General features: G+C 41.0%; 1 protein-coding gene across 4 annotated transcripts in view; it reads left to right on the top strand.

Annotated features, from left to right (window-relative positions):
• The window catches only part of Atg10 (autophagy related 10), a 249516-nt gene that overhangs the window by 138153 nt on the left and 84426 nt on the right, over positions 1–26937 (top strand). For all 4 annotated transcript variants that reach the window (XM_013513064.1, XM_013513063.1, XM_013513065.1 and 1 more), the window contains exon 4: positions 23597–23735. In XM_013513064.1, coding sequence (XP_013368518.1) covers positions 23597–23735 — 139 coding nt within the window. The remainder of the gene's footprint in view (positions 1–23596; positions 23736–26937) is intronic.

Raw genomic sequence — 26937 nt, 5'->3', positions numbered from 1 at the left:
TCTGCACTGTCTTTAGCCCCTAATTCTTGATGTAATTCTGGCTAAAGGCAATGAGCAGTACCCATGTCACAGCCTGAATGTTGGGCTGTCTTAAAATTTCTTCCACCAAATTAGTCCAGTGCCCTTACTGTCAGTCTCCTGCAAAGTCTCAGGACATGGGCAAAATAAAAATAAATTTTCTGCCAGAATATAACACACATGGGCCATAGCCTTACAGCCAGTGGAGTCCTTGTTACCAACTGAAACCTCTTGAGCCTAGTTTTCACTGACAATACTTCTATCAACATTCTGGTCTTCTGTGCTTCTACCAGAATCACCTATCAAGCTCTACTTATGCATTCTAGAGCTTCTCTATCCATATCCCCAAAGCTTTCCAGACTCTCCCCATAAACCAGTTCCAAAGACTGCTAAGCCACATGGTCAAGAAGCAGCCTGTATACCTGCCAAAGGCTATTGAATAAGGAAAATGTGGTACCTATACATAATGGTATACTATTCAGCTATAAAGAGGGACAAATTTGAGCCAATTGTAGAAAAATGAATGCATTTGGAAGATACAATTTTGAGTGAAATAGATCAGAAAGAGAAGCTGAAATACCATGTAGTAGTTCTCATTTGAGTAAGTCAAAGTACAAACAAAGAGCATGATAAAGGATGGACAGGAGTGGATAGGAGGCTGGGAATATAGCTCAGCTTCACAGCACCTGCCTGGCAAGCTCCAGGTCATGAGTTCAATTCCCAGTACCAGAAAAAAAAAAAGAAGTGATTAGGAGGAGACAAGGGGTTGGATCTCTTGCAAATGGAAAGGGGTCCGAGAGAGGAGAGGGGAGGGGAAGGGGAAATAGGTAAAATAAAGATATACCATGTATAGAAACCTATCTAATAACCTCAATGAGTGAACATTAAATGAGGTAAACAGGAGATAAGATTGATAATATCAGCAAGAACAGAAAGGGGCAAAGGGCATTTTTAAAAATTTCTTTTAAAAATAAAAGAAGGAAAATATATCAACACACAGACATCCATTTACAAAATAGCATAAGAACAATACAAGCAATACAGAGTTACAGACAAAGTGGTAGGAAATTAACTACGGTTGTATTAAGTATTGATATCTTCAGAGTGGTTTCTCAGGAAAACAAATAGAGACATGCAAGATTGATCAAATAAGTAATCATGAACTGTTCTTTCAGTAAAGTGATAGAAGTCAGTAGTACAACTATGTTAGTTATCCTGTGTATACAAACATATGTAATTTCCCCTTTTTTCTTTTCTCTTTTCCCTCATCCCAGTTGCTCTTTACTTTTGAGCATTTTCCTTTCATTTCACAACATCTATCATACTTCCTACTTTTTATTCACTCTTTCAGGTTCTTACACTAGTGAGACAGTACGTTGTTTACACATGGAGGTCTGGTTTATTTCACTTATGAGTATGGTCTCTAGTTGTGACCATTTACCTGTAAATGGCCTCAAGTTTATCTTTCTTTATAGCTGAGTGATATTCCATTATATAAAGGTACCACAATTTTTTTATCCATTCCTCAGTGGATGGACATTTGGGTTACTTCCACAATTTAGCAGTTACAAATTGTGCTACTGTGAACATGGGTGCACATATATCTCTGTGATATGATGTTTTCAGATCTTCTGGGAAAATACCCAGATGAATTGAATGAGACCTCTAGACCTAGTTTTCTGAGGAATCTCCAAACTGATTTCCACAGTGGTTTCACCAGACTGCACTCCCATCAGCAGTGAAGAGTTCCTATTTGTCCACAGCTTTTCCAGCATTTGTTATTGGTTGATTTCTTAATGCTAGCCATTCTTACTGGGTGAGATGGAATCTCAATGTTGTTTTAATTTGCATTTCTCAAATGACTAATGATGTTGAACATTTTCTCATGTATTTATTTGCCATTTGTATTTGTTTATCTGAGAAGTGTGTGTTCATCTCAGCTGCCCATTTTTGGATTGGGTCTTTGAATTTGGCGGGGCTGATGTTTTTTAAATCTTTATATGTTCTTTGTTTTCTTTATAAGACCTTTGTTTGAGGGATAGTCAGCTAAAATTTTTTCCCAACTTGTGGGTTTTCTTTTTACACTGCTGGTGATTTCTTGAGATGTGCAGAAACTTTTCAGTAGGATGAGATCCCAGTTGTTGATTCTCTGAAGTATTTCACGTGCAGTTTGGTTTTTGTTCATGAATTCTCTGCCTACTTCTATGTCTTCAAGATTTTTACCTACTTTCTCTTCCAGTAGATTTAGTGTTTCTGTTATAATATTGAGATCTGTGATCCATTTTGACTTGAGTTTGGTGCATGATGATAGACTTATGTCTATTTTCATTCTTTGGCAGGTGGCGAGCCAATTTTTCCACCACCATTTATTAAAGAGGCTATCATTCTTCCAGTGACTTTGTTTGGCCCCTTTATCAAAGATTAGTTGGCTGAGTGTGTTTGCAGTTGTGGCTGTTTCTTCCAGTCTCTTCCATTGATCTTCTGGTCTGCTTTTTAGCCAGTACCATGTTGATTTTATTATAGTAGCTTTGTAGTATAATTTCAGGTCAGGGATTGTGATTCCACCTGTGATTCCACCTGACTTGTCTTTGTTGCCCAGCATTGCTTTTGCTCTTCTGGGTGTCTTCTGGTTCCAGATGAATTTAAGAAATGTTTTCTCTAGATGTGCAAGGTTTGCTAATGGTAGTTTAATGGGAATTGCATTGAATCTGTACAACAATTTTGGGAGTATGGCCATTTTCACAATGTTGGTTTTTCCTATCCCTGAGCAAGGAATATTTTTCCATTTATTGACATCCTCTTCAATCTCTTTTTTCAGAGTACTGTAGTTTTCATTGAGTTGATCTTTTACTTTTGTTAGATTGATTCCTAAATATTTCAATTTCTTGGATGCTATTGTGAAAGATATGGTTTCCTTAATTTCTCTCTCAGTCTGTTTGTTGTTTGTGTATAGGATGCTATTGATTTTTGGGTGTTGACTTTGTATCCAGCTACGCTGCTGAATTTGTTGATTAATTCAAGGAGTTTTCTTGTGGAGTTTTTGGGGTCTTCTATGTAAAGTATCATGTCATCTGCAAATAGTGATAATTTTACTTCTTCCTTTCCTACCCTTATTCCTTTTATTTCTCTCTCTTATCTAATTGCTGTGGCTAATACTTCCAGAACTGTGTTGAATAGGAGTGGTGACAGTGGACATCCTTGTCTTGTTCCTGATTTTAAAGTAAAAACTTTCAGTGTTTGTCCATTTAGTATGATGTTGGCTGTAGGTTTGTCATAGATGGCTTTGATCAGATTGAGGTAAAGACCATCGATTCCTATTTCTGTAGGGTTTTTATCACGAATTCATGTTGGACTTTGTCGAAAGCTTTTTCTGCATCTATTGAGATGATCATGTGGTTTTTGTCTTTGGCTCTCGATATGGTATATAACATTAATTGATTCGTGAATACTGAACTATCCCTGCATTCCCAGAATGAATCTGACTTGGTCGTGGTGTATGATTTTCTTGATGATTTGCTGCATTCTATTTGCTAGTACTTTATTGAGTATCTTTGCATGTATATTCATTAGGGAGATTGGTCTGTAGTTCTCTTTCTTGGTTGGGTCTTTCTCTGGTTTTGCTATCAGTGTAATACTTGCCTCCAGAAATGAGTTAGGGAGAATTGCTTCCTTTTCAATTTCATTGAAGAGTTTGAGGAGTGTTGGTATTAAATCATCTATGAATTTCTTATAAAATTCTGCTGTGAATCTATCAGGGCCTGGGCTTTTCTTTGTCGGTAAGTTTTCAATCTCATTAATTGATACTGCGTTGTTCAGGATTTTTATATCTTCTTGATTCAATCTTGGTAATTCATACATATTTAGGAATCTGTCCGTTTCTTCTGAGTTTTCTATCCTATGGGAGTAAAGATTTTCAAAGTAGTTATTAATGATCTTCTGAATTTCTGTAGGATCTGTAGTAATTTCATCCTTTTCATTCCTTATTGCATGAATTTGAGTTCTTTCATTTCTTTTTTTCATAAGGTTTGCTAGGGGTTTATCAATTTTATTTATTCTTTCAAAGAACCAACTCTTTGATTCATTTATTTTTTTGTATCGTTTTCTTCATTTCAACTGCATTAATTTCTGCCCTGATCTTTATAAACTCCTCCCTTCTTTGGGCTTTGGGCCTGACTTGTTCTTCTTTTTCTAAAAGTTTAAGATGTAGCATTAGGCTATTTATTTGTTCTCTTTCTGTTTTCCTTATGTGTGAGTTCACCGGTCTAAATTTCCCTCTGAGGACTGCTTTCATTGCATCCCACAGATTCCGGTAAATTGTATTTACATTTTCATTTGTTTGTAGGTATTTTTTTATTTCTTTTTTAATTTCTTCTGTGACCCATTGGTTGTTCAGGAGGTTGTTTGATTTCCAAGTGTTTATGGAGTTTTTGGAATTCCTTTTGTCGTTAATTTCCAATTTCGTTGCACTGTGGTCAGATAATATGCATGGGATAATTTCATTTCTTTTGCATTTAGGTAGGTGTGCTCTATGGGCTAGAATGTGGTCTATTTTAGAGAAAATCCCATATACAGCTGAGAAAAATGTGTATTCTGATGTTGTGGGGTGGAACACTCTGTATATATCTACTAAGTACATTTGTTCACAGATTTGGTTCAGATCTGTTATTTCTTTGCTGATTTTTTTGTCTAGTTCACCTATCTCTTCGTGTCAAAGGGGTGTTGAGGGGTGTTTTCATATCTTTTAAGATTTGTCTTATAAGTTTGGTGCTCTGATATTTGGTGCGCACATGTTTATGATTGTTATGTCTTCCTCTTGCAGTTTTCCCCTAACAAGTATGTAATGACCTTCTTTATCTCTTTTGATTGTGCTCAGTTTGAAGTTTACATTGTCTGCAAACATAATAGCTACATCTGCTTTTTTCTGGATTCCTGTTGCATGGAGAATTGTTTTGCAAAGGGCATTTAGAGGAGAGAGGAGAGAGGTGGGAGGGAAGGGACAGGGGATTAAAAAGCTGTACATACATGTAGCCACTGCCCTGGTAAACTTCATGTATTGCAAATATGTACTAATTAAAAAAAAATAAACCACACGATCAGTACAGCCACCATAATGCCACCCCTCCTGGTACCAATTTTCTGTATCATTAGGATGAAATGCCTGACAGCTGGTGTAACTTAAAGGAGAAGAGGTTTAATTTGGCTCACAATTGTGTGGTTTCAGTCCATGGTTTGCATGGCAACTATGCTATGGTGAAGGAAAGCTGCTTATATCTTGGTAGCCAAGAAGCAGAGAGAGAAGGGAGGAGCTGGGGACAAGAGTACACCTTTGCAGTTCACACCCTAGTGACCAGCAATTCTGACCAGCCCTCTCCTAAGAGCACATTTAGCTGTGAACTTATCCAGAGATTAATCCACTGAGGAGTTAATACCTCCTGGCACCTCCTGCAAGTCCCACCTTTGAATATGTGAGACTTTGGGGAACGCCTGGATCTAAACCACAACACCTGTGTAACCTTATATTCTTCCAACACCATGATAGAAAAAGAGGGGTAGGTAGGGCTGCACAAGGATGAGAAGGGAGTGATATCCCAGGGAGCAAGGCAGCCTAGACTTCACATTGAGAGAGGGAGTGGGCTGTGCCTTCGTGTGGACATCTTGAAGGTTCTGGCTGGGAGGTGTCCAGAGGAATAGCAGAGTTCTGGGAGAGGATGAAGAGCAGATTGCCCTGAACAGTCAGCACAAGGGTAGATTTAGATTTGTACAGTAGCTGACCATCATGATGGGGACTTCAGTGAGTAATGTTTGTGTGTATATGTGGACTTTGAACATGGAAGGTATTTTCATGCATTTCTGATACACTGAGAGGAAAAGACAGATTAGAGTCCAAATGCTCAAAATATAGGAATGAGTTGTCATCACCACCCTGCCTTCTAGTTCCTCTGTCAACACAGGGTTGGTTCTTAACATATTTTGGTGGGAGAAGTGGGGTTCCAAAGCAGTAGCTGCTTAAAATAGTCCTCTAAAAATTTTTTTCTCCACCCTTCTGTTTTCAAAGAGGGAAGTGTCTCCCTCAGCTACCAAATCCATACATTTGCTTTGGTGGAACTAGAAGGAGGACGAGGCTGAGGTGGTGGGAGTTGGAATGATTTTCAGTGTCCTTTTGTACCATGCTTCCCTCGATCATAAGGAGGCATGTGTACAGGCCGCAGGTGAGTGAGAGTGCACCTCACCTCCTGAGGGCTGTGTCCTCCTGAGCTTTTACAGTTCATCTGCATGGGAGAGTCTTCTCTTGTCCGTTTATTCAGTCATCTTCTTTATTACTATGAGCTCACCCATATTTACATTCGTACTTTGGGTTATAATCCAAAACTGTATTATTTTATTTTGTCATTCAAATTGTTTCTTCTTTGTCTCTTGTTACTTCCTTTTGTCACCTCCCATGTTCCCGTGGTGGACCCCTGTTGTGGGATTTCCCCACCTTTTTTTCTCTTCTTCTCTTCCCTACTTTTCCCTTCCCTCATGCCTCCTTCCATTCTCTCTCTCCCCTTCCCTTCTCCCTTTCTCTTTCCTTTTCTTCCTCCCCATTCCCTTACTTTCTGCTGCTACATTGCTCCATGCTCAGTTTATGTGTTGCTTATTCCAGTCTGGAATCAGCTACTTCTTCAAAGGATGCCTGGTACCTCTTATTGGAGAATGATGTTACAAGCCAAGATTTAGGTGGTAGGTCTACTCACTGCTGCTGGGTGTCTTTGTTTCTCTGTCCTCTCGGCTGATAGCAAGGAGGCCCCTGTGTGTACACTAACCTATATAGCTTCATATATCTAGCAGTGTTTCTCTCTATAACCATCACGAGGTATATGAAGATGAGCCTGAGTTCATACCAATGTTTGCAGCTCTATCGTATTGCTACACAGATTATTCCAGCCTCTTCCCCAAATCTTGCTCCCACTGTCTGCCATCCATTGACTTAATCATCCCGTCCTGGTTCACATGCATAGCAGCATCAGAGTTGCTCACCCGTCTGTGTGGCAAACACCCTTGTCAATAAAAGCAATGTGCCATGGGTGTGCACTTCATTTTGCCTTTAGTCTTACACACACTTTTCATTTCTAAAACTATTGTTTTGTCACATTCTCCATTCTATCCTTGACCAACACTTAAAAAATGATTTTTCTTATTAACTTTTCTGAGGAATAGTTTATGTATAAATCAACTCCATTTATTTAAAGTGAACAATTTGTTAGGATATTTGTATACTACCATAACAACCAGGGTTTTGTAGTGAATATACCTTACCCCCTAAAGAGTCTTTGTGTTGTTTGTAGTCCATCCTTCAGTCCCAGCCAAACACTGTTGTGTTTTTCATTGCTATATTAATTTTTATTTTGTTTAAATAGGACAATATATATGGCTTTTCTCACTCAACATATTTATTCTAAGATTCATCCATTTTATAATACATACTGACAATTCAGCAATCTTTTTTGTACTGATGAATATGCTTTATTCTTTCACTCTTTGGTGAACAGTTGGATTGTTTTTCAGTTTTGGCTCTAGTAAATAAAGCTGATATAATCTTTGTCATTTAAATCTTCCTATGGGTGTGTGTTTACATTCTCTGCATAAAAACCTAGCAGTTCAATGGTTGGGTCACATGGCAGGTTTATGTTTAACTTTTTACTTTGTTTTTTTTTGAGACAGAGTCTAACTGTGTAATTTTAGGTTGATCTTGAACTCACTCTTTAGCTGAGGCTGACCTCAAACTTGCAGCAGACCTCCTGCCTCAGCCTCCAAAATGCTGGCATTGGAGTGCGACACCACTTTACAAGATGGCTACAGCATTTTTCATTTCCACCAGCAGTACAGGAGAATCCTTGCAGCTGTATAACTTTGCCTACAGTTATTATTCTCAATAATTTTAATTTTTTTTCTGATGGTAGCCCACTGTGATAGTCACCTTTTCCTATGTCCACTAGCCATTTAAGTCTTCTTTTGTGAACTGTATGCCAAATGTTGAACATGGTAAAAATGGGTGGCCTGCCTGCCTCCTCCCTGTTTGCCTTCCCTTCTCTCCCCACGTCTTCTCTTTCTTCCAGTGCCTCATTTCGGTGAACCTCCAGGGCAGTGTGGAACAGAAGCGGTGAGAATAGACCTTCTTGCCTAGCTTTTGGTCTCAGAAGAAAACATTTCATGTTTTACTGTTAAGAACGATGTCCCCTGAAGAAATTGTTTATGTGCACATTATTCTGGGGGAAGAAACTCCTCTCTGTTCTTAGTTTGCCACAAGTTTTTAATCATGGATGGTATTCAACTTTCAAATGGTTTTTCTGCATCTATTGAAAAGCCCTATGGTTTTTCTCCTTTATTCATTTAATTTGGTGAATTAAATTGATTGAATTTTGAATGTTGAGCATTCTTTGATTTTGAATGACTTTGCATTCTTCTGATAAATCCCACTTGGATATGTCTTAACATTCTTATGTACTGCTAGATTCAATTTTCTGGGATTTTGTTAAGGCCTTTTGTGTCTATGTTCCCTGGGAATATTGGTTTGTAGTTTTCTTTCCTTGTAATTTCTTTGTCTGGTTTTGTTATCAAGGTAAGCTACCCTACTTCAAATATCTTATTCAGCACTATATTCCAAACAAACAGTTTTTCTAAGTTACCAAGAGCCGTGGTAATGGCTCTCACTCACCGTCACCGCCCAGGACCCTGTTCCCATTACCCAGGCTGCAAGCTCGCTATCAGTTCAAACTAGGCTTACAAAATAGGAGCTCATAATGATTTTAACTGTTTGCCCCTTTCTCTGAGAAACCGCATCTTCTCCTGGCTTGAAGGCCGGTAAGATACAGCGATGTCGATCCTCATTGGAAGACTCTCTGGCCCATGAGTGGGCAGGTGGGACGGTGGTTGGGTCTGAAGAGGCGTTTTCTGTCCTTCCAGATTTGCTGGTGATGCTACAAGGCTGAGTCTGACCTTTGGCATTGCTATCTATGCTTTTGCGTTCACTTCCTTGCAAGTGAGTTGCTCAAGTTAGAAATTGAAGTTCTTGACACAACTTTTAATTCATTTAAAAAAAGAGCAATTCATTTATAGAGGAACTGAGATCATTAATTACGTTGTCGCCCCTTATCGTTTTTATGACACATGTATTGCTGTGGGTAGAGTGCTCTGCAACATCTGCTCACTAGTCCGCTCTGGAGCCACAGGAGCGTTTTTACACGAATGCGGTGGAGTAGCAGATGCTTCCTAATGACAACTTCCCAACTCATCTAGGAAACAAGTCAGTTTGGATTTGTTGTTTTTTTCCTTCAAGTGTGGCAACTGTGTGGCAAAATGATCCGGAACAGGTTAGAACTGACAAATCAAGTCACTTGTGTAATTTTTTAGGGTTGTGCTAGAACTTAGTTTAAAAGCCTCATCTAATAGCACTTTAATAAAATTAGCATTTTTCTTACCATGCAAATAATTCTGCACCATTGTAAGTAAGCAGGAAAAACATTAATTCAGTATTACCAGCTTAAGCTTCGTTTATTTTTTTCTTGGGAAACTTCTGTTGAATGTTGATTTATCATTAGCATTGCAAATAGAGAAAGTGGGAGAGTGCCCAGGCTTGGTAACAAGAAGACATGGGGTCCAGGATTTGGAAGTCAAACATATGAGGTGTGATTGAAAAATATGGTGTATGTTTAAATTTTTAAAAATCATTACAGTGAAAGACTCGTTGCCATTAATCCCTCTTGCAGTACTCCTTTGCTTCAAACGCACCTCACCATCATTCTTGCCGTTTTCTGAAGCAGTTCTAAAGTCCTCTCTCACCGGTGTGTTTAGTTCTGCTCTACTGGCTGCCTCCATGTCCTAAATCTACTCAAAATGTTTCTTTTTTATGGTCATTTTGGTTTTGGAGACAAGCAAGAAGTCACATGGTGCCAGATCCAGTGAATACCGTGAGTGAGGGCAGTTTTTATGATCTGCTTTTCCATTGGTTGGCACTCAGCAGCAGCATTGATTGTATTTTTTATCACTCCTTATAAAGATATGTAGAAAAGAGGACTTCCAGAGTTACTTCAGAAAGTGGCAAGAATAACGGGATCAGTGGATTTGCAGTGCGAGGGGGGATCTTGAGAATTCATGGCAATGTGTTTTTTACTGTAATAAATGTTTTCTTATTTAAATACTCTCTGTATTTTTTGATCACCTTTTGTAGTCCTTCCAGGAGTACATTCTGTCATGTGGGAGAGATCAGGAGGTGCTGGTGGTGTCCGTGCTCTCTTTGTACAGTTGTTGGCAGGAGTGGCCTCTCCCTACTACTGTGCATGGTCACCCCCATCATCACTGCCCCCCAAACCACAGTCTCTATTACAGAAGCTGCATAACGATGATTCATTAAGGTTTCTCTGTTCAGGGAACTTTGGCTTAAAAGGCAAAGAGTCTTGGTGGGACTAATCTTTACAGGCTTGGCCGTTTAATGTAGGCAAGTTTATAAGTGCCTTGCCTGTGAAGATCAGATCAGAGGGAACAATTTAAGGGCTTTGTTCTGAAAGAGGAGAGCAAGGTGGAGAAGAAGCCACACATCAGTTTGCCTTCTTCCTGACTTTAACAACGGTTTGGTAATCGGTGTAGTCTTTATAGTGGATGAATGTTTCCAGAGGACTTGCAAAAAACAAAATCCATTGAGTTGTGGGAAATAACAGAACTGCTCTTTATATTAGCTTCGGTATTGTGAAAATTAACCTTTACTAGCACAGTGATCAAATATGGTTTCATGTTGGTGTCCTCACTCCATTCTTTTGTCTGAAGATCAGATAACACATGTGTTACTCAAGGATCCAAAAGAAAACCAGGACCCGGAAGATGGGAAGAGGCCAACTGGGGCCCTCAGTAGCCTTTTAGTGTCTGCTGTGTGGTTCACCTTGGCCCAGCCCATGCCAGAATGGCCTCATCCAGTGTCGCTGAACACAACTCCTACTTGTCAGACTATTGGCTTTTTCTTTTTTCTTTTCTTTTCCCCCTTTTCCCATGGTATTAGAGATCGAACCCAAGGCTTTCACACTAATCTATCCCCTCATTCCATTTAGTTATTTATGTTCCCATTTTGACACAGGGTCTCATTAACTTGCCCAGCTGGGTCAAATCTTCGATCCCAGAGTACTGGTGTGCCCAGCTAGGACTAGGGGTTTTCAAAGATTCTTGCAAGGGCTAAAAATATAGCTCAGTATTGGAGTGCTTGCCTAGCAGATGCAAGGCCCTAGGTTCAATTCCCAGTACCAGAAAAAATTTGACTTCGAATGATTAAAAGATTCTTGCAAAGAAATAGTGATCACAACAATGTGGTATAATGTAAAAACAGGTCTAATCAGATATTTTGATTAGTTGATTAGCTCTTCAAATTTGAAATTAAGAAAATTATCTTAATATAGAATTATGTTTACTGTGATTAACAGTGGCCATCATCCTGTGTGCGTTATGCCTAGCGGTAGGATGAAGTGATCATTGACCAGCAACTCGATAAAAAGCGCCCAGAACATGAAAATTGACCTCTTAGAATTAAGAAGGGGATTGGGCAGGATGATATGCCAAACACAGCCAGTGATAGGCTTCTTCTGTGTGGATCTGAGGGTCTTTCTAATTCATGGTAACCCTTACAGTCACCTCCCAGAACCTGGAAGGTTCTGGGATAACTTGAGCCAGATCTTAGAAACACCATATCACAATCAGGGTTTCAAATAAAACAAAGCAAAACAAAACACAAAACAAACTCTAGCATAATCAAATTACTTTCAACTAAGCATATTACTGTCAAAAAAAGTTACCTGCTTCATTAATAAAGTAACTTTATGAGGGCTGGGGATTTAGCTCAGCGGCACAGCGCCTGCCTGGCAAGCGCGAGGTCATGAGTTCGATTCCCAGTACTGGATACCACCCCCCCAAAAATAAATAAGGTAACTTTATTTTTTGTAATCCTTCCCTTACTGTTAGATTAACACCTTTGGAACCCATTCATGGTTCTATGCATGGTTCAGAATGGAATTCTTTCTGCAGAGAAAGAAATTGCCTCTGGTTTTCAGAGTCTGCTTTGAATTAGTGCTTTGGCTTACAGAGCTGGAGCAACAAACAGGGCTGCTGGGCATCGGGTTGCCGTGTGTCTGATCACCGAGGACTGTAGTCAGGCCTGGCTGTGCTTAGCAGCCTGACTCTGGAGCCAGGGACGTCTGTGTGTTCACTTGCATGCTACTTACGTGCATGATCATTTTGAGGTACTCGCTTTTCAATGGGTACATTAAAATCAAATTCCTACAGCTGCGTTCAGCTTCAAGTACCAGCCCAGGAACCTGAGCACTAAATGCGCATGAAGTCTGTCTTCATTATTTTTCTTGTTGCTGAGACAAAATACCTGACACCCACAAGTTAAAGGAGGAAGGGTTTATTTCAGTGCCATGGGTCAAGGTTTAAGTCCATAGTCGACTGGTCTCAAGGCAGAGAGCATCACAGAGGAGAAACAGTTCACAGTGTGGCAGCTGGAAGCCAGCGAGCAGCAAACAGCAGCAGGAGAGCAAGCCTCCCTTTCCCTTTTCTCCCTTCCAGGCTACAAGCCTTTTGGGTGATGTCACCCACACCCAGGGTGGGCCTTTCCATTATCCATACCACAACTCTGCTAAACCAATCAGTGGACTAATCCAGTAATAGGCACCCTTGACCCCGGTATCACACACCTTAGATCTCATTCCCTCCACAGAGCCCCACCTAGGACTGTGTGAGGCTTTGGGGGCACATCTGGATAAAGACATAACAAATGTGCAATGAGCAGTGAGGCCATTTGGTGCTCAGAGCAGAGAGCTGGGGCGGGGCTACCTGTCAGTACCCCCACCCTCACCAAGCTCAACACTCACACTGCAAAGGGTCTCCCTTCACCTTCATCTTATCCTTTAGCAGTTTTCTCTGTTAGTGTATTCTATACACATTATATATAACACGTAAGTACAAGATTATATTTGATCAAGATGTAAATGCACATATATTGGGAATGAGTGCTTAATTATTTGGACTCCTAGAGTCATGGTCAGAAAAGTTGATTGGGTGCACAAAAAGGCTACAGATGAGCTGGAAAGTATAACCTCAGATATATAGGATAGAAATGATAACCAACAGATTATCCTCATTCCATTTATTTATTTCATTCAGCAAATATTGATGGAATGCTTACTATTGCCAGAGGTTGAGTTGGCTGGTGACCCCCAAGTGACTGAGACAGGCAGAACTGCAGCACCTACGCTCCAAAGAGCATGTGGGCTGTTGTGTGAGACCCCAAGCATGTAAGGCTGCTGGATGCATACTTATGTCAGGGTGATTAGGATATTCAAATGGTCAGTGCTACAGAAAAGCAGTTTATACTTGAAAGAACTAGAGAAAAAAAGATTAAAACCTCACAGGCCAAATTTATAGGTGAAGTAAAATTATATATCCTCTGAAGAGGATATGCATTTTCTCCAGTAGCACGTGTTATAATTATACTGTTTTAGCTTTTTAACAGATTCTCTGTTCAGTGTTCAATGTCTCCTCACACCAGGGCATGATATTATTACTGTCCTCCCCTCTGTCCCCAGATCCAGGATTGTGTCTAGATTAAGGCTTGGCCAACACTGGTCTGTTGCCTATTTTTGAACAGCCCGTGAGCTAAGAATGATCTTTACCTTTAATGTGGTTAAGAAAGAATTAAACAAAAAATACTATTTCATGATACACTAAAATTACATGAAACTTAAATTTTCATGTCCATAAATAACATTTTGTTGGAACAAAGCCCTACTCAATAATTTACATCTTATCTAGGCTCTTTCATGCTACAATAGCAGAATTGATGGGTTTAGACGGAGACATAGAGGACCTGAAGTCCAAAGTATTTACTGCTTGGCCCTTTGAGAGAATATTGGGGCACCCCTATGGATGGATGAGTGGATAAGATCATCAGCTGCTCCTGTGTACCAGGTAATTTTGTGTGTCATCTTAGCTAATACACATCAAACAAGAGGGAGGGCAAAGTGCTTTTATTTAAGTGGGGAAACAGGTGAGCACGCTGTGAACAACTGCCCATCTCTTGAGTGTGAGAATTGGGACTTCAGCTTAAGTCCCACGACAAATTCCATGCCCTTTTATCTGAGATTTCGAGTGTCGCCTACATCCACATAGGAAGACAAGAACATTGTCTTGTTCTGGTTCCTGCTAAAGTAGAATTATTTGAAAGCAAGAGCCACATCTTTGCTATATCTGGCACAGGCACCTGTGGGATTCTTTAGGGGTCCTCTGGGTAAAGGAAGCAGACCTTGCAGGATGGGGGACATGGCTTACCCAGAGGCCCTTCGGGGTATCCTTCGCACAGTCCTGCCTGTGGAAGTTCCTGTGCCTGTGCTGAGAGTGGCTGTGCCGTAGGCTTCACAAGGCTCCCGCGTTGCTGCAATGCCCGCCTTTTGGTCTGCTTACCAGGACCTTACCAGTTTCACTCTTTGGCAGTGAAATTTACTCATTTCTGGATTTGACTACAGAAGTTTATTCATATGCTGAAGGAATTTGCAGTTTATTCATCAAGACATTTAAAAATCTCACTTGTTTCAGTTAGGGTAGTGCCATCTTCCCTTAGAAAATGACTTCAGCCAAGCTTCACCCCATTGAATTTAATTATCATCAGTCGTCCTTTCTAAGACTCAGAATTTCTTATCCCCTCAGGAAGTTTAACGTAACATCCTAAGATGGGGAAGAATGGAGAGGGAGAGGAGACGTGGGTCTTTTAAGAAGGTTCTGCTCGCTGCCAGAAAAGCACAATAATAAAATGATATTAAATAAGGCCTTAGAATGGATTTGCAGAGGTAGGCGCACCCAGGTCCATGGGCCACAGCTTATTTTTGTACTTACAATATGATTGGCATACGGTCACTGCACCCGTTGGTTTACATGGTGCCAGTGGCTCCTTTCATGGGACAACTCAGAGACCACGTAGTCCATGAAGCCCAAAATATCTACTCTCTGGCCCTTTAAGGAAAAGTTTGTAGATCTGTGGAACTAAGGATAAAAGAGAAATTACAACAACTAGGGTTGTTTAATATGAGGAAGAGAAATCTGAAGGTGATAAATTTCTTCATATTTTGGAGAGGATATTATATAAAAAATGATGACTCTTGGTTCTTAATTTTCTGCAAGGATAAATCTAGAGAAAATTGACTTATTAGGCTATAGCAAGGGAGCAGGGAAGAATTTCTTGGCTCTGGAATGAAAACAGAACGGCTCTAAGGCGACTCTTACATGTCGGTGGTTGCCTGCATGGTACAAAATTTATTACTCTTCCATATCCAAATTCCACCATTAAAGATTCCAGTTGACTAGAGTTACTGGCCAGAGGTCTGTTTAATTTAGTCACTGGTAAAGGAAGACATGCTCAGCCGTTAACGTTCACTGATACTTTAGCAAGAGTAAGTTAATTAGGACCAGGAGATGGGGAAGGTGTTGTGATGGGAGCAGACACAGCAGAGGGGCAGTGGACTGCCGGTGGCGACTCCGTGACAGGAGTGCGCAGGTTCCTCTGTGAGCAGGCGGGGGAGGTTGTGGCATAGCGCAGGGTCCTGGTGCCTGCATTTCCCCGAATTTATAATCCAGAGGGTGCGAAGCAGAGTCCCAGGGCAGACCCCGAGTGTAGGAGAAGCAAGGCTTGTCGGCATGGCCCAGCATCCTCAGGCACATTGTTAATGAGGTCGATTCTCAAGTCCCACTCCAGAACCGCTGAATAAGGGCTGTGGGTGGTGTCCAGGAGCATATCTGCGCTCTCTCCCCCAAGAATCTGGTGGTCTTGGCGGAGGGGAAGAGCCCTGGCTTGGAGGCCTAAGGCTTAGCAGGTTTTTCTTTCTCTTTTTAATTTATTTTTAACTTTTATTAGTACAGGTGTGCAGTAGAGTGATCACATTCACTAGAAGGGATTGGTATAGGTATATAACACATTTCGGTTCCCTTCTGTCTCCTCGCTCCAGCCCTTTTTAGTGGGCCAAGGCATATAAAACATGTAAGACAGTTGTACCAAGTCAAGGTACACTCTTAGTTACGCTGCCGCCCTGGATTATAATGCCTTCTTTTCCTTTCTCTTTTTTCCTATTATCAGTCTTTTGCACTTTATCATACTTTCATAGGATATTGAGTTTTTCATAGAGAGAAACCATGTGATATTTAATCTTGTGGGTCAGAGTTACTTAACATTACGATCTCAAGGTGCCTTCATTTTCCTACAAGTGCCTCAGGTTTTTATGCCCATCCAAGTGCCCCATCCTTTTTATGGCAGAGTACTGGATATAAACAGTACATTTTTTATCCATTCATGTGTTGATGGACATACAGACTAGCTGCCTTGAACTGCCTGCTGTAGTGACGGGTGCCTCGGGCCTTGTTCAGGAGCAGGGAAATGATTGATACAGTACACAACAACAGGTTTAGACAAACTGAGCTCTTGAGACTGATGCTTTCTTAGGATACATGTCTCAAAGTAAGCAAAAAAGGGCTGGAGACTTCACTCAGTGCAAAGGGGGTCAGATCCCAGTAAGGGGTTTTAAGAAAGGTCCTTTGAGCAGTTCTGGTTTCTTTTTTCTGTACTGCTGTTAAACAAGGACTCTGGGTGCTGTGGAGTGTCCTCTCTCCAACTCCAGCTGTCCTGCTGGCTCTGTCCGGCCTTAGAGGTCTCCGTGGAGCCAGCCGTGCTCTGTGGCATGGCCCCTGAGCCTGCCAGTCTTGAAGAAGGACTTAATCCTGCACCGGAGTGGAGACGCAGTCTCCTTCTGGTAGGGGAGCGGCCCTCCTTCTTCTCCCTGACTCGGGTGGCCGTGGTGGTCGTCTCACTGTGAACAGAGCCTCGGAGCCACGCATGAGCGCTAGGTCTCCCTGTTGCACACCCCTGCCTCAGCGGTCCCCACGCGCACGCCACACGCGCCATTCACAGTCACTAAGACGCAGTCCTCGGCCTTCGCTGCGACGCTGGGCACTCCTGTGGGGTTTGAACCGGAGACCCATGGGCAGGAGATAAACAAACTGCGCTCTTTTCCTCGTGAGATGCAGTGAGCAAAGCGCGCCCCCTGTTTGTTCAGTCGTGGTACTAGAGATCATTAATGATACAAGGAAAGTCTTCTTGCTTCAATTACTCTTCCCTGTAGGAGCAGCGGAGATAGGGATCTCCCTTCCAAAGCCCAGGGCGCACCCGGGTTCGCTTTCAATCAGATACCTACGGAGCGTCTTCAGTGTGATCCCTCTTTAATGGGATTTCCTTGTAAGGCTTAATTCATATCAGATTTTCTAAAGCGAGATCACTGTCAACTTATTGTTAATTGAATTCAATAAAATCACGGTTTCTATAATTAATGTGAACCACATAATCTTTTAGCTCTTTGGATGTAATTTTCTAAACACAGGTACCCTCTCATTTAAAATAAAGCAGCAACATTTTGAGGAAAATGAATGGACTGTGACTTCTTTTTCTAATATCAAATTAAATATTCCCCAACCTTTTGAAAATCACATGAGAAGAAAAATAATAAAATCTTAACAAACTAAAATGTTTATATTAATAGTATGGTATTATGAATGTCTGTCCAGTTCGGCACAGTACTAGTTAGAAAGGGGCTCACCACAGCACAAACTGCCCGAGTGGCAGTGTCACCAGAAATGAGTGACAGACCCTGTTGCCCCCAAAGGCCAAGGTGGCATGGATGGCTCAGCAGCAGTTCTGCATCTTCTCGTTTATGTCTCCAAGATGAGTTGTACTAGATGGAAGAATCCAAATTTATTTTACTATTAGAATTCTCTCAGTCTGTGTATTGTAATAGGGTATCAGTGATTGTTAACCTTGCCTTTTTTAGCTTTGAAGAACGTACATCTTCACAAAAGTAGATAGAGGTGTTTTTCTTTCTTTGGGCCTTTTTTTTTTTTTTTTTTTTTTTTTTGGTCTTTTTGAGACAGAGTCTCACTGTGCAGTTTAGGCTGGCCTTGCATTCACTTTATAGCCCAGGCTGGTCTTGAACTCGCAACGATCCTCCTGCCTCAGCCTCCTAAGTGCTAGAATTACAAGCATGTGCCACCACGCCCCGCTAGAACTGCATAATGAATACCCAGAAACCTACCAAACCACCCCAGCAGCCACTGGTCCACAACCACTGGTATCCGCTCTATACTTCTGTCTGCTTACTCTTCTCCTGTAATATTTTAAAGCAAATCTCAGGCACTTGAGCTTCAAATTGCCTGTTTCTTTGCTTTTCATTTTTTAGTTGAAGTTTTTGAAATGGCTGTAGATTCACACGCAGTGATAAGAAGTAATCAGAAAGATCCCACATACCTTTTACCCAACTTTCCCAAGTGATAACTTCTTGCAAAAGTGTATCATAGGTGGGACTCTTACTCTGATTGAATAAAGACATCTTACTGAGATTTCCACAGTTTTTCTTGGGCTCGTTGTGTGAGCAAGTCTGTGTTTGGGTCTGTACACATAGTTTCACATATGTCCCTCCATTTACATGGTCCTAGGGGTGGAACCCAGGCCTTCATGCATGCTAGGCAGGTGCTGTACCACTGAGCCACACCCATGCCTATGGGTGTAGGTTTCAGCATCTATTGCCATGGTCAACAGACCCAACAGTTCATCACCACAAGTACCTTCCTTCCTATTTCCCTTTTTGCCAGGTCCACCTCACTCAGCCCTCCCACCAGCTTTTCATTTTGAAAGTCTACTCTGCTCTTTGTTCTTTGTTTTGAAAATGGTATTTCAAAAATACTATACAGTGGTGCTTCAGTTCTATCCATGATTCTGGCTGCAAGTGGGACTGGATGAGAACCCAATTAAATGTCCCCATAAGGTCAACGTTGAACTAACCATTGAATTTGATTTGGTTCTCGTCCAATTTGGTTTCTGACCAGAACTGTAGAAAGCATCAAGTTTGTGAACTGAGGTTCCACTGTATAAGTGCAGTCATAGTTTTTGTTTTGGCTTTGGTCCTTGATACAGGGACTAGACCATACAATATTTGACCTTTTGAAATTGACTTTTATCTCTCAGGGTAGCATAGTAATTCCCTGGAGACTTATGCAGGTGGTTATTTATGTCCACGATGTGTTCTTTTTGTTGTTAAGTAGTATGATAGAATGGCTTGCTGAATCACTGACCTGCTGCTGGTATTTGAGCTGTTGCAAAGTTTTGGCTATCCTGAATAAAACTGCTATGAATTCTCATGTAGTTTTTTTATTTCTCTGGAAGCAATGCCCAAGAGTGCAGTTGTTGAGTTATATGGTAGTTGTACATTTAGTTTTATAAGAAACAATGTATGGCTTTCTTGAGAGCTTATGCTATTTTATATTCCAGCCAGCAGCAGATGAATGATCTCATTTCCCTGCATCTTCACCAACACTGGGTGGGGTTACTGCTTTTTAATTTAAGCTATGATAATAGAATAGGACCAGCTCAGGGTGGTCTTGGTTTGCATTTCTGTGATGGCTCATGATACTACACATCTATTTCAGTGCTTATTTGCCACTTGTCCATCCTTTCTGGTGATGCTTTGTCTTTTCACTCCTGAACTTACCTCTTTTAAGATGAGGAATAGGGGTCTGGTTACCAGTAAATTACTTTTGTAGCTTCTGTAATGTACTTAAGTGGTGGAGAACAGAATGAAGTTTGTTTGCTTACTAGGGGTCTCAGTTCTGTGCTAGAGTCTCTGAAATGTGAAGATGAGTAAGAGAAGAACCTTAGTCCTGAAGTTCCAAAACCATCTAGCACCCACTGTGAAGGGAAGCAGAGAATGTGTGAAGTCTGGGATTTCTAGCTTGGGTGAAATTAAAGGTGAGACTTGCGTGGGAAGAGGCGACTGTAAATAATGGGAAGATGTTAACACACACAAGCCAAGTATTCACTGTGATACGAGTAAGGATGCAAAGATGTCTCTGCTCAGAGATGGACATGCAGAGCGGGTCTGTGATGCAGCATTTGTCCCAGGTAGAGGATGGGTACCCTGACTTCACATCCTAAGAAGACACTCAGCTGCTGGCGAGAACATCACAAGAGTGAGACTTGGGAAGCGCTTCGGGAATTTGTTCTGCCCTCCCTCTTATTCTTCGTGGCTCTTTAACTGTTCCTGAGGGTCTGGATCTGTGCCCGATTGATCAGCTGGTTACATGCACTTGGGGACATGTCCCTCACATTCTGGAGTGCTTGATTTGAGTTTGTGTGAAGAACATTCTTTCCAAAAATTGTATCCTCCCTGACAAGGCTGGGTCATAGGCAGTCTGTTTCTACAGTTTTCCACAGAAATCAATGACCAAATTCCTTAGATTCTGTATGAACTTAAGATTGGCAGTGATGTGTCTAAGAAGAGAAGTAGCTCACAGAGGAATAAAAATCCACACACCCCTAAATCATGATAACAGTAACATTTAAGATCAATAAGAAAAAAGTGGACTGTGAGAAAGTGTCCGGGAGAAATCTACCTCACTATACACAAAAACAAAATTCACATCCATTAATGATCTAAATGTTAATTTAGCAATACATGTTTGTGCGTAAGGAAGGAACTTTTATAATTATTAAGGGTGAGGTGGATGGAGCATAGCAGGAGGCCTTCTTTTAAAGACATATGTCTTGGTTACTTTTCTCTCATTGCTGAGACAAAATACCTGACCCCCAGAATTAAGGAAGGAAAGGTCTATTTAGCTTAGTTTGTGGAGGTTTCAGTCCATACTTGGCTGGCTCCAAGGCAGAGTGGCACAAGGTAGGGGCAACAGTTCATGGGGCAGAAGACCGAAAAGCAGCGAGAGCAGAAAAGGAGGCGAGGCAGCAAATAGCCTCTTTCCCTCTCTTACACTGTATGCAAACTACCTGCCCTAAGGTGAGTGTAGCACTCACACCCATAGTCCCAGCATTGGACCATGAAACAATCACAAACTCTAGAAGCCCGCCCCATGATTATATGAGGCTTTGAGGGGACATCCAGACACAAACTATGACAACATGTAACTCAGGAGCTGAAAAAGGAAAAGGCACAGGTGTGACTGTATGAAAATAAAAAAAGACTGCTGCAAAGTACAATAAACAGAGTTGGGAAAACACTGAGTAAAAACTATAGTCAGTATTATCAGTAAACATATAAATGGATGTTCACCTTCACTAATAATCAATAAATTAGAAATTAAAACAAAAATGACATTTAAAACTTCAGCACATAGACAAAAATCAAAAACAAATAATATCCAGTATTAACTGGATATGGGGAAAGGGCATCCTCAGACCTATTTTCTGGAAATATAAATTGAAGTAGCATTTTTCTGAGGACAGATCAGAAGTATCTCTTGAAGTTTAAAATATACATTGATGCACTGATTTCACTCTTTGGAATCTGCACTACAGAAAAATAGAGGTGTGTAAGGATATTTGAGCTAGGATGTTCATTGCAGCATTATTTGTAGAAGAACCTAAATTCCTAGCAATGTGAAAATGTTCAAACAAAAACACACAAGACAGCCATGTCACAGTCATGCAATGGAGTAGAGAGAAGGCATTCAGTCTACAGCCTTGACATGACAGCAGGTGGCAGGATGTCCACCAGTGTAAAGTAAACTCTAAGAGCGTGTATGTGCCTTGCACAGTTTAATTGGGGTGAACAATGGGAAGGAGGTATTGGAAGTACATGTATATGTGTTTATATGCCAAAAACCCACAAAAGTCTGGAAAAATGTACTCTGGCCTCTTAAAAATGTTACAAATAGTGAAGTAGAGAAATGCTGGGATGAGGAAATTTAATTTTTTATTTTATGTGTTTGTGCAGAATTTGTAATTCCTTTTTATCACCACATGTCTTTTTTTTGGTACTGGTACCTCGTGCTTGCCAGGCAGGTGCAATTCCACTGAGCTATATTCCCGGCCCCATCACCGCGTGTCTTTATCAGTTCCCCGTCACTGTGAGGGAGCCTGCTTAAAGCAGGGAAGACTCATTGGCCAGAAGTTGGGGTCAGGGTTCTTGCCCCTGCTCCCATCAGGCCCGTGGCAGGCAGATCATGCAGCTTCTCAGGCAGCAGGAAGTAGTGAGCGAGGGAAGGGTCAGGGCCCCAGCATCCCCTTCAGGGCACACCGGCAACCACCGGACTTCTTCCTGCTCTGCCCCATTCCTAAGAGTCCCCTGCTTCCTAGTGGCCCCGCAGGCTGGACATCAAGCCTTCATGGCATGGCCTTTGGGTATATTTAGGATCCAAACCATAACACCAAGATGTAATTCTTTTATAGTGTTAAGAGAAAGAAGTTACAAGTACTAAGCAACTCAGTTACTGATCAGGAAGAAAGATATGGTTGAAAGAACTCCTGTAGAAGAATCTAGATGATCATGACCAATGAAAATGAAGCACAAACAGGAAAACCTTTCCTACGACTGTGTTACTGTTCTGTATCTTGGGCATTTATTTCAGTGATTTCTCTCTGCTTACTTAATTTATTGTCTTTAATTGATAGTGTTTACTGGGATTCAGTGAAAAGTATTTTGTAAATAGTCTCTGTTGTGACTTAACATCTCCCCAGTGGAGTGACTGGGAACAGGGAATTATTAAAGGAGAGACAGGTTCAGAAAGCAGTCTTGGTTTCCCTTATCTCCACATCGGCCTTCTTTCATACTGATAAAGTTTGAAGTCTTTCCTGCCGTCCCTTCTGATTGTTCATTGTCGCGATTATTGTTTTAATGAGAGGTAGAAATGAGCCAAACCCATCTTCTGCTAATTTAATTTCAAAGGAAATCCATCAACCAAAGTAAGTATGTGTGTGTGCACAACACCAGACTCTGATTCAACATGTCCAATTAAGTGCTTCTAAGCATTGAGATACATTCTTAAGAAACCTCACCCATAGTCAAAGGAAAAAAATCAACTGAGGAACGGCATGACTATCACCAACTCTGCTTATAAGACTGTGTTCAGCTTTGCCATCTATTAAAAACATCTAGAGTCACTGTAGAATTCTACCAAAGAGTGCACAGTAATGAAGAAAGCATAATCCTCCCAGGATTTGAAATATACCGAACAAACTCAACCTCTTGCAAAATAAGTTTCCTATTCAGAATGGAACTGGGAATTGTTCAGCACACAATGAATCATCTCTTGGCAAGTACAACAGACTCTTTAGGGACATTTCACAGCCTCCCGTTCAATTGTTAGGATGTTTTTAGCTTGCGCAGGTAGGAAGAAGGTGGCTTGTATAGCCATCATCTTGTTGCTAAAATTGTACAGTAAAGATCTTGAGTTGCTTTTGAAATAGATCTCTCCCCCCACCTTTCCTGTTTCTTTCCCCAGAGCTGCTTTGTCTCCCAAAAAACAATCTGGAGTTACTTAATGCTAATGCTTTCTGGTTTTACTTTTTTACCCAGGTCTCAATGTTAAACATTAATATGAGTAATTCTCTTTTCCTTACCTCATGGCCCTGTATTTATTTAACTGTTACTTTGCAGGAAGAAAAAAATCTCATCTTTCCCTCTTCATGTTAGTACTTTTTAAAATGGACAAATACATTTAGTTTTTGTTTGCTTTTGTCCAGGAGGCCCTAGAGGTACCCCTGGATGATTCGGAAGTGACTGAGACGGCCGGAGCGTCTGAAGTGGTTAAATATGAGTATCACGTCTTATATTCCTGTAGCCACCAAGTGCCTGTACTGTACTTCAGAGCAAGCTTTTTAGGTAAGAGTGTGTCTGAAGCTAAAAGTAAATTTGTCACATTTATATCTAAGGGACAAAGCGTATTTGGAAAATCACTCTCGGGAGGAAAAAAATTGACTTAAAAATAAGAAAACTGTGGGTGAGGTAAGGTTTTACCAGTAAATTTTCTCATGCTGCAGAAAGAGAATCAAGACTTCAGAGTGAATGATATCATCGCAGTCTTAAGTCTGATCTTCAAATTCTTGGCCTCCTGCCTGAAGTTGACTAAGCCCCTGGCTCTTTTTCTTTTCTTTATTTTAAACAAGCAGGAACAACTTAAAGCTACAATGTTTATTTACTTCTAACCATACAGTAAAAATTTCTTTCAACCTCAAGTGATCCCATTAACTCTAAAGCTCCTGTGCCTGGTTCCTCAAGAGCTAATGATTATTTCAAGAAATGTTTATCTGTTAGCTAAAGCTGCATTTAAAAACAGCGCTAACATGTCCTTTGGCCATCTGTACATCGCCAGTGCCTCAGCTTCCTGAGATGCTCTTGCTCAACTCATCTCCTGCCAGGAAGGCTGAGCACCCTGGCCCCTCGGAGGCCTTTGCAAATAAACCTTATTTAACCCTCAGCTGCATGGTGCCCTCACCCTAGAGTGCAGTGGAGACCCCCTTCCTATCCACTGCATAAGGGGGTTAGCATCTGGGTGCCCTGGGACCTGGATTCAGAGACCAAGCCAAGTCCTGTGTAGCTCCCCCGCCCCATGCCCTCCGTCTCCTCTGTCAGGGCTTGTCCTCAGTGGTTTGCATTTTAAACAGCCTTCTAACTTTTTCTGGGTAGTGGAGCTAAGGCATCTGAATTTAGCCAATGATATTTTATTTTTAATTAAAAAGTAGCTTAAGCTGCTTTGAATGTGTATTTGGTAGATTTAATCACCTGCTGCCTTATATTGTTTAAATGGTCTCCAATTTTGCAGTGCTGGCGTTTTAACAAGCACTTAGTATTTAAAACACAAGAACAAATTCTCATAGACTCCCTGGTGAGAAGGTTTTAATCTGAGGTGCAGTTCCTAAGAACTCACAATTTGGGGTAAATTTTCCGTGTGGGACTTGGGGAGTTGAGGACACTGATAGTTCACTATTTCACCAACTCTTACAGCAGATTTATTCTGTGATTATTGCAAGGATGCTTGAAACACTCCCTTTATTGTAATTATATTTGGTCTGGAGCCCAGAGGTGAAAGGTAACTTCTTGTCAGGAAGCTGTGCTATACCAAAAAAGCAGAGGCAGTATTTTATTACTCAGATAGGTGGAGGGGCCTTCCGGGATCAGTGTGCAGGATCGGTGTGTGGAGTCAGTGTGCAGAGACCAGTGTGCAGGAATCGGTGTGCGGGGGTAGGAGTGCAGGAGCTCTGCCTGGCAGTATCAGGCCCAAGACAAGTTGTGGCTGCAAGCAGAGGAGATGGACGCTCCTTCCTCAGGACTGTACCTGCGTGTGATTAGCATTCACCATAAGCAGTTAATCACCAGAGAAGAGCTCCCAGAGACAAAACAAGTTGTTTAGCTTGTCAGCGTCAGGGAATTGGAAGTGTTGAAACATGACTGCTTCTAGCTGCAAGAACTTCTTGCCCTGCTGGGGTATGAGCTCACACGCATGCTCCTCTCTGGTGTGCCAACAGCTCCTCCTAGAGTACAGCGCCGGAAGTGTGCCTGCGAGTCGGATTACGTGTCAGTGGCATTGGTACATGGCCTCAAATCGTTCTTCATTCCGGTTTTCTGTTCTTTCCCTTCCTCCCTTCCTCCCTCTTTCCCTCTCTCTCTCTCTACCCACTGGCATTCTTGTATTCTATTTATACACTTTGAAGATGCTGTTCATTTATGCTTTATAAAAGAAACCAGAGTAAGTCATTTATTTCACGTGGAAACATTTCCCCCGCCCCCTCCCCACTTCTGTATTATATAGAATGGGTATTAGAAATTTTAAAATTCATATCAATCCACAACTCATTTAGTACTTGTTTAAGTACACTAAAAAAATCAAATTTAATTTCTGCAAAGTATACTGAAATGTTTTCTTATGGAGAAACATGAAAAATTGTTCTCCCTATTATTCTAATAATTTCTTTTCTACCTAACTTAAACCCATGGGTATTGTAAAAATGTATCACCCTTTACTCCCAAGTCATAATTTTTCATTTATTCTCTCCAGTGCATTTCCTTTTCTTTTGATATCTGATTATTCTGGCTCCTCATCTGTTAGTTAAATAAATCTGTGGCAGTGTGGTGGATGGATTCCTAATGTCTTCCTCTTGTTCCAGGTCCAGATTTTTCTTTGTCTCATTTGATGTGAGTTCTGACCTAGAAAGAAGATTATAAAATTGTTGCCCAAGGGTCTTGGGGGGAGAGCTTCAAAAATAGTTCATTTGGTCTTGTTTTCAGAAGATTTTTAGGGTTTCTTATGCATCTCATTGTTAGTAAAAATTAATTTCTCTCCTTTGCTCTGAATTTTTATGGTACTTTTTAATAGAGCAAAAGCAAAGTAAGAAGTAAGTAGTACCCATTTAAATTGACATCCCCTTTGTTTTTATGAACTCACTTAAATTCCAGAAAAATTCCTTATTCTATTTATCGAAATGTAAACACACTGGGCTCTGAGTTCTTATTTTTCTACCCTGGTCAATTCTGTGTCTTATTGTTTCATATCATATCCTGTATTCCATCATATCACAAGCTGCACTATGACTAAATTATTTGTTTCTTTGTCTCCTATAAGATGGTGAGCTGAAGAGTAGGGCTTTCAGGTAGAAGGTAATGAAGGAAATTAATATTGGGTACCTTCAGCATGAGAAGTGTCGTTTGTGATTCTCTGTATTTATGATGCTTAGATGACCTTCAATAAATATTTACATTTGTCTTACTCGTCGTGATACCCACAGTGTCCACTGTAGCACAGCATCCACACATATTTATCAAGTGACCCAGTAGTGAAGAGGTCTTAAGTACTTCTGGATAGAGCTGCGTCAGTGGCTGCGATGGGCTATCGGGGAAATACTTCTGCCATGCTAAGGAGACCTAGCACCCAAACCACCTATTCCTCTTTACTGTTTGGTCTGGTACTTCTTGGAGAGCACAGGAATATTAGACTAAGAAAACTAGAAGATCCTGGGGCCTCAAAGTGGGCATCTGAACTAGTGAAGTGGCTGCTTTGCTTCTTTTTTTTTTTTTTTTTTTTTTTTTT

The sequence above is a fragment of the Chinchilla lanigera genome, unplaced genomic scaffold, assembly GCF_000276665.1.
Source record: "Chinchilla lanigera isolate Chin_1 unplaced genomic scaffold, ChiLan1.0 scaffold00017, whole genome shotgun sequence".
In the NCBI taxonomy this organism is placed as follows: Eukaryota; Metazoa; Chordata; class Mammalia; order Rodentia; family Chinchillidae; genus Chinchilla; species Chinchilla lanigera.
This window is presented reverse-complemented; position numbering and strand designations above follow the sequence as displayed.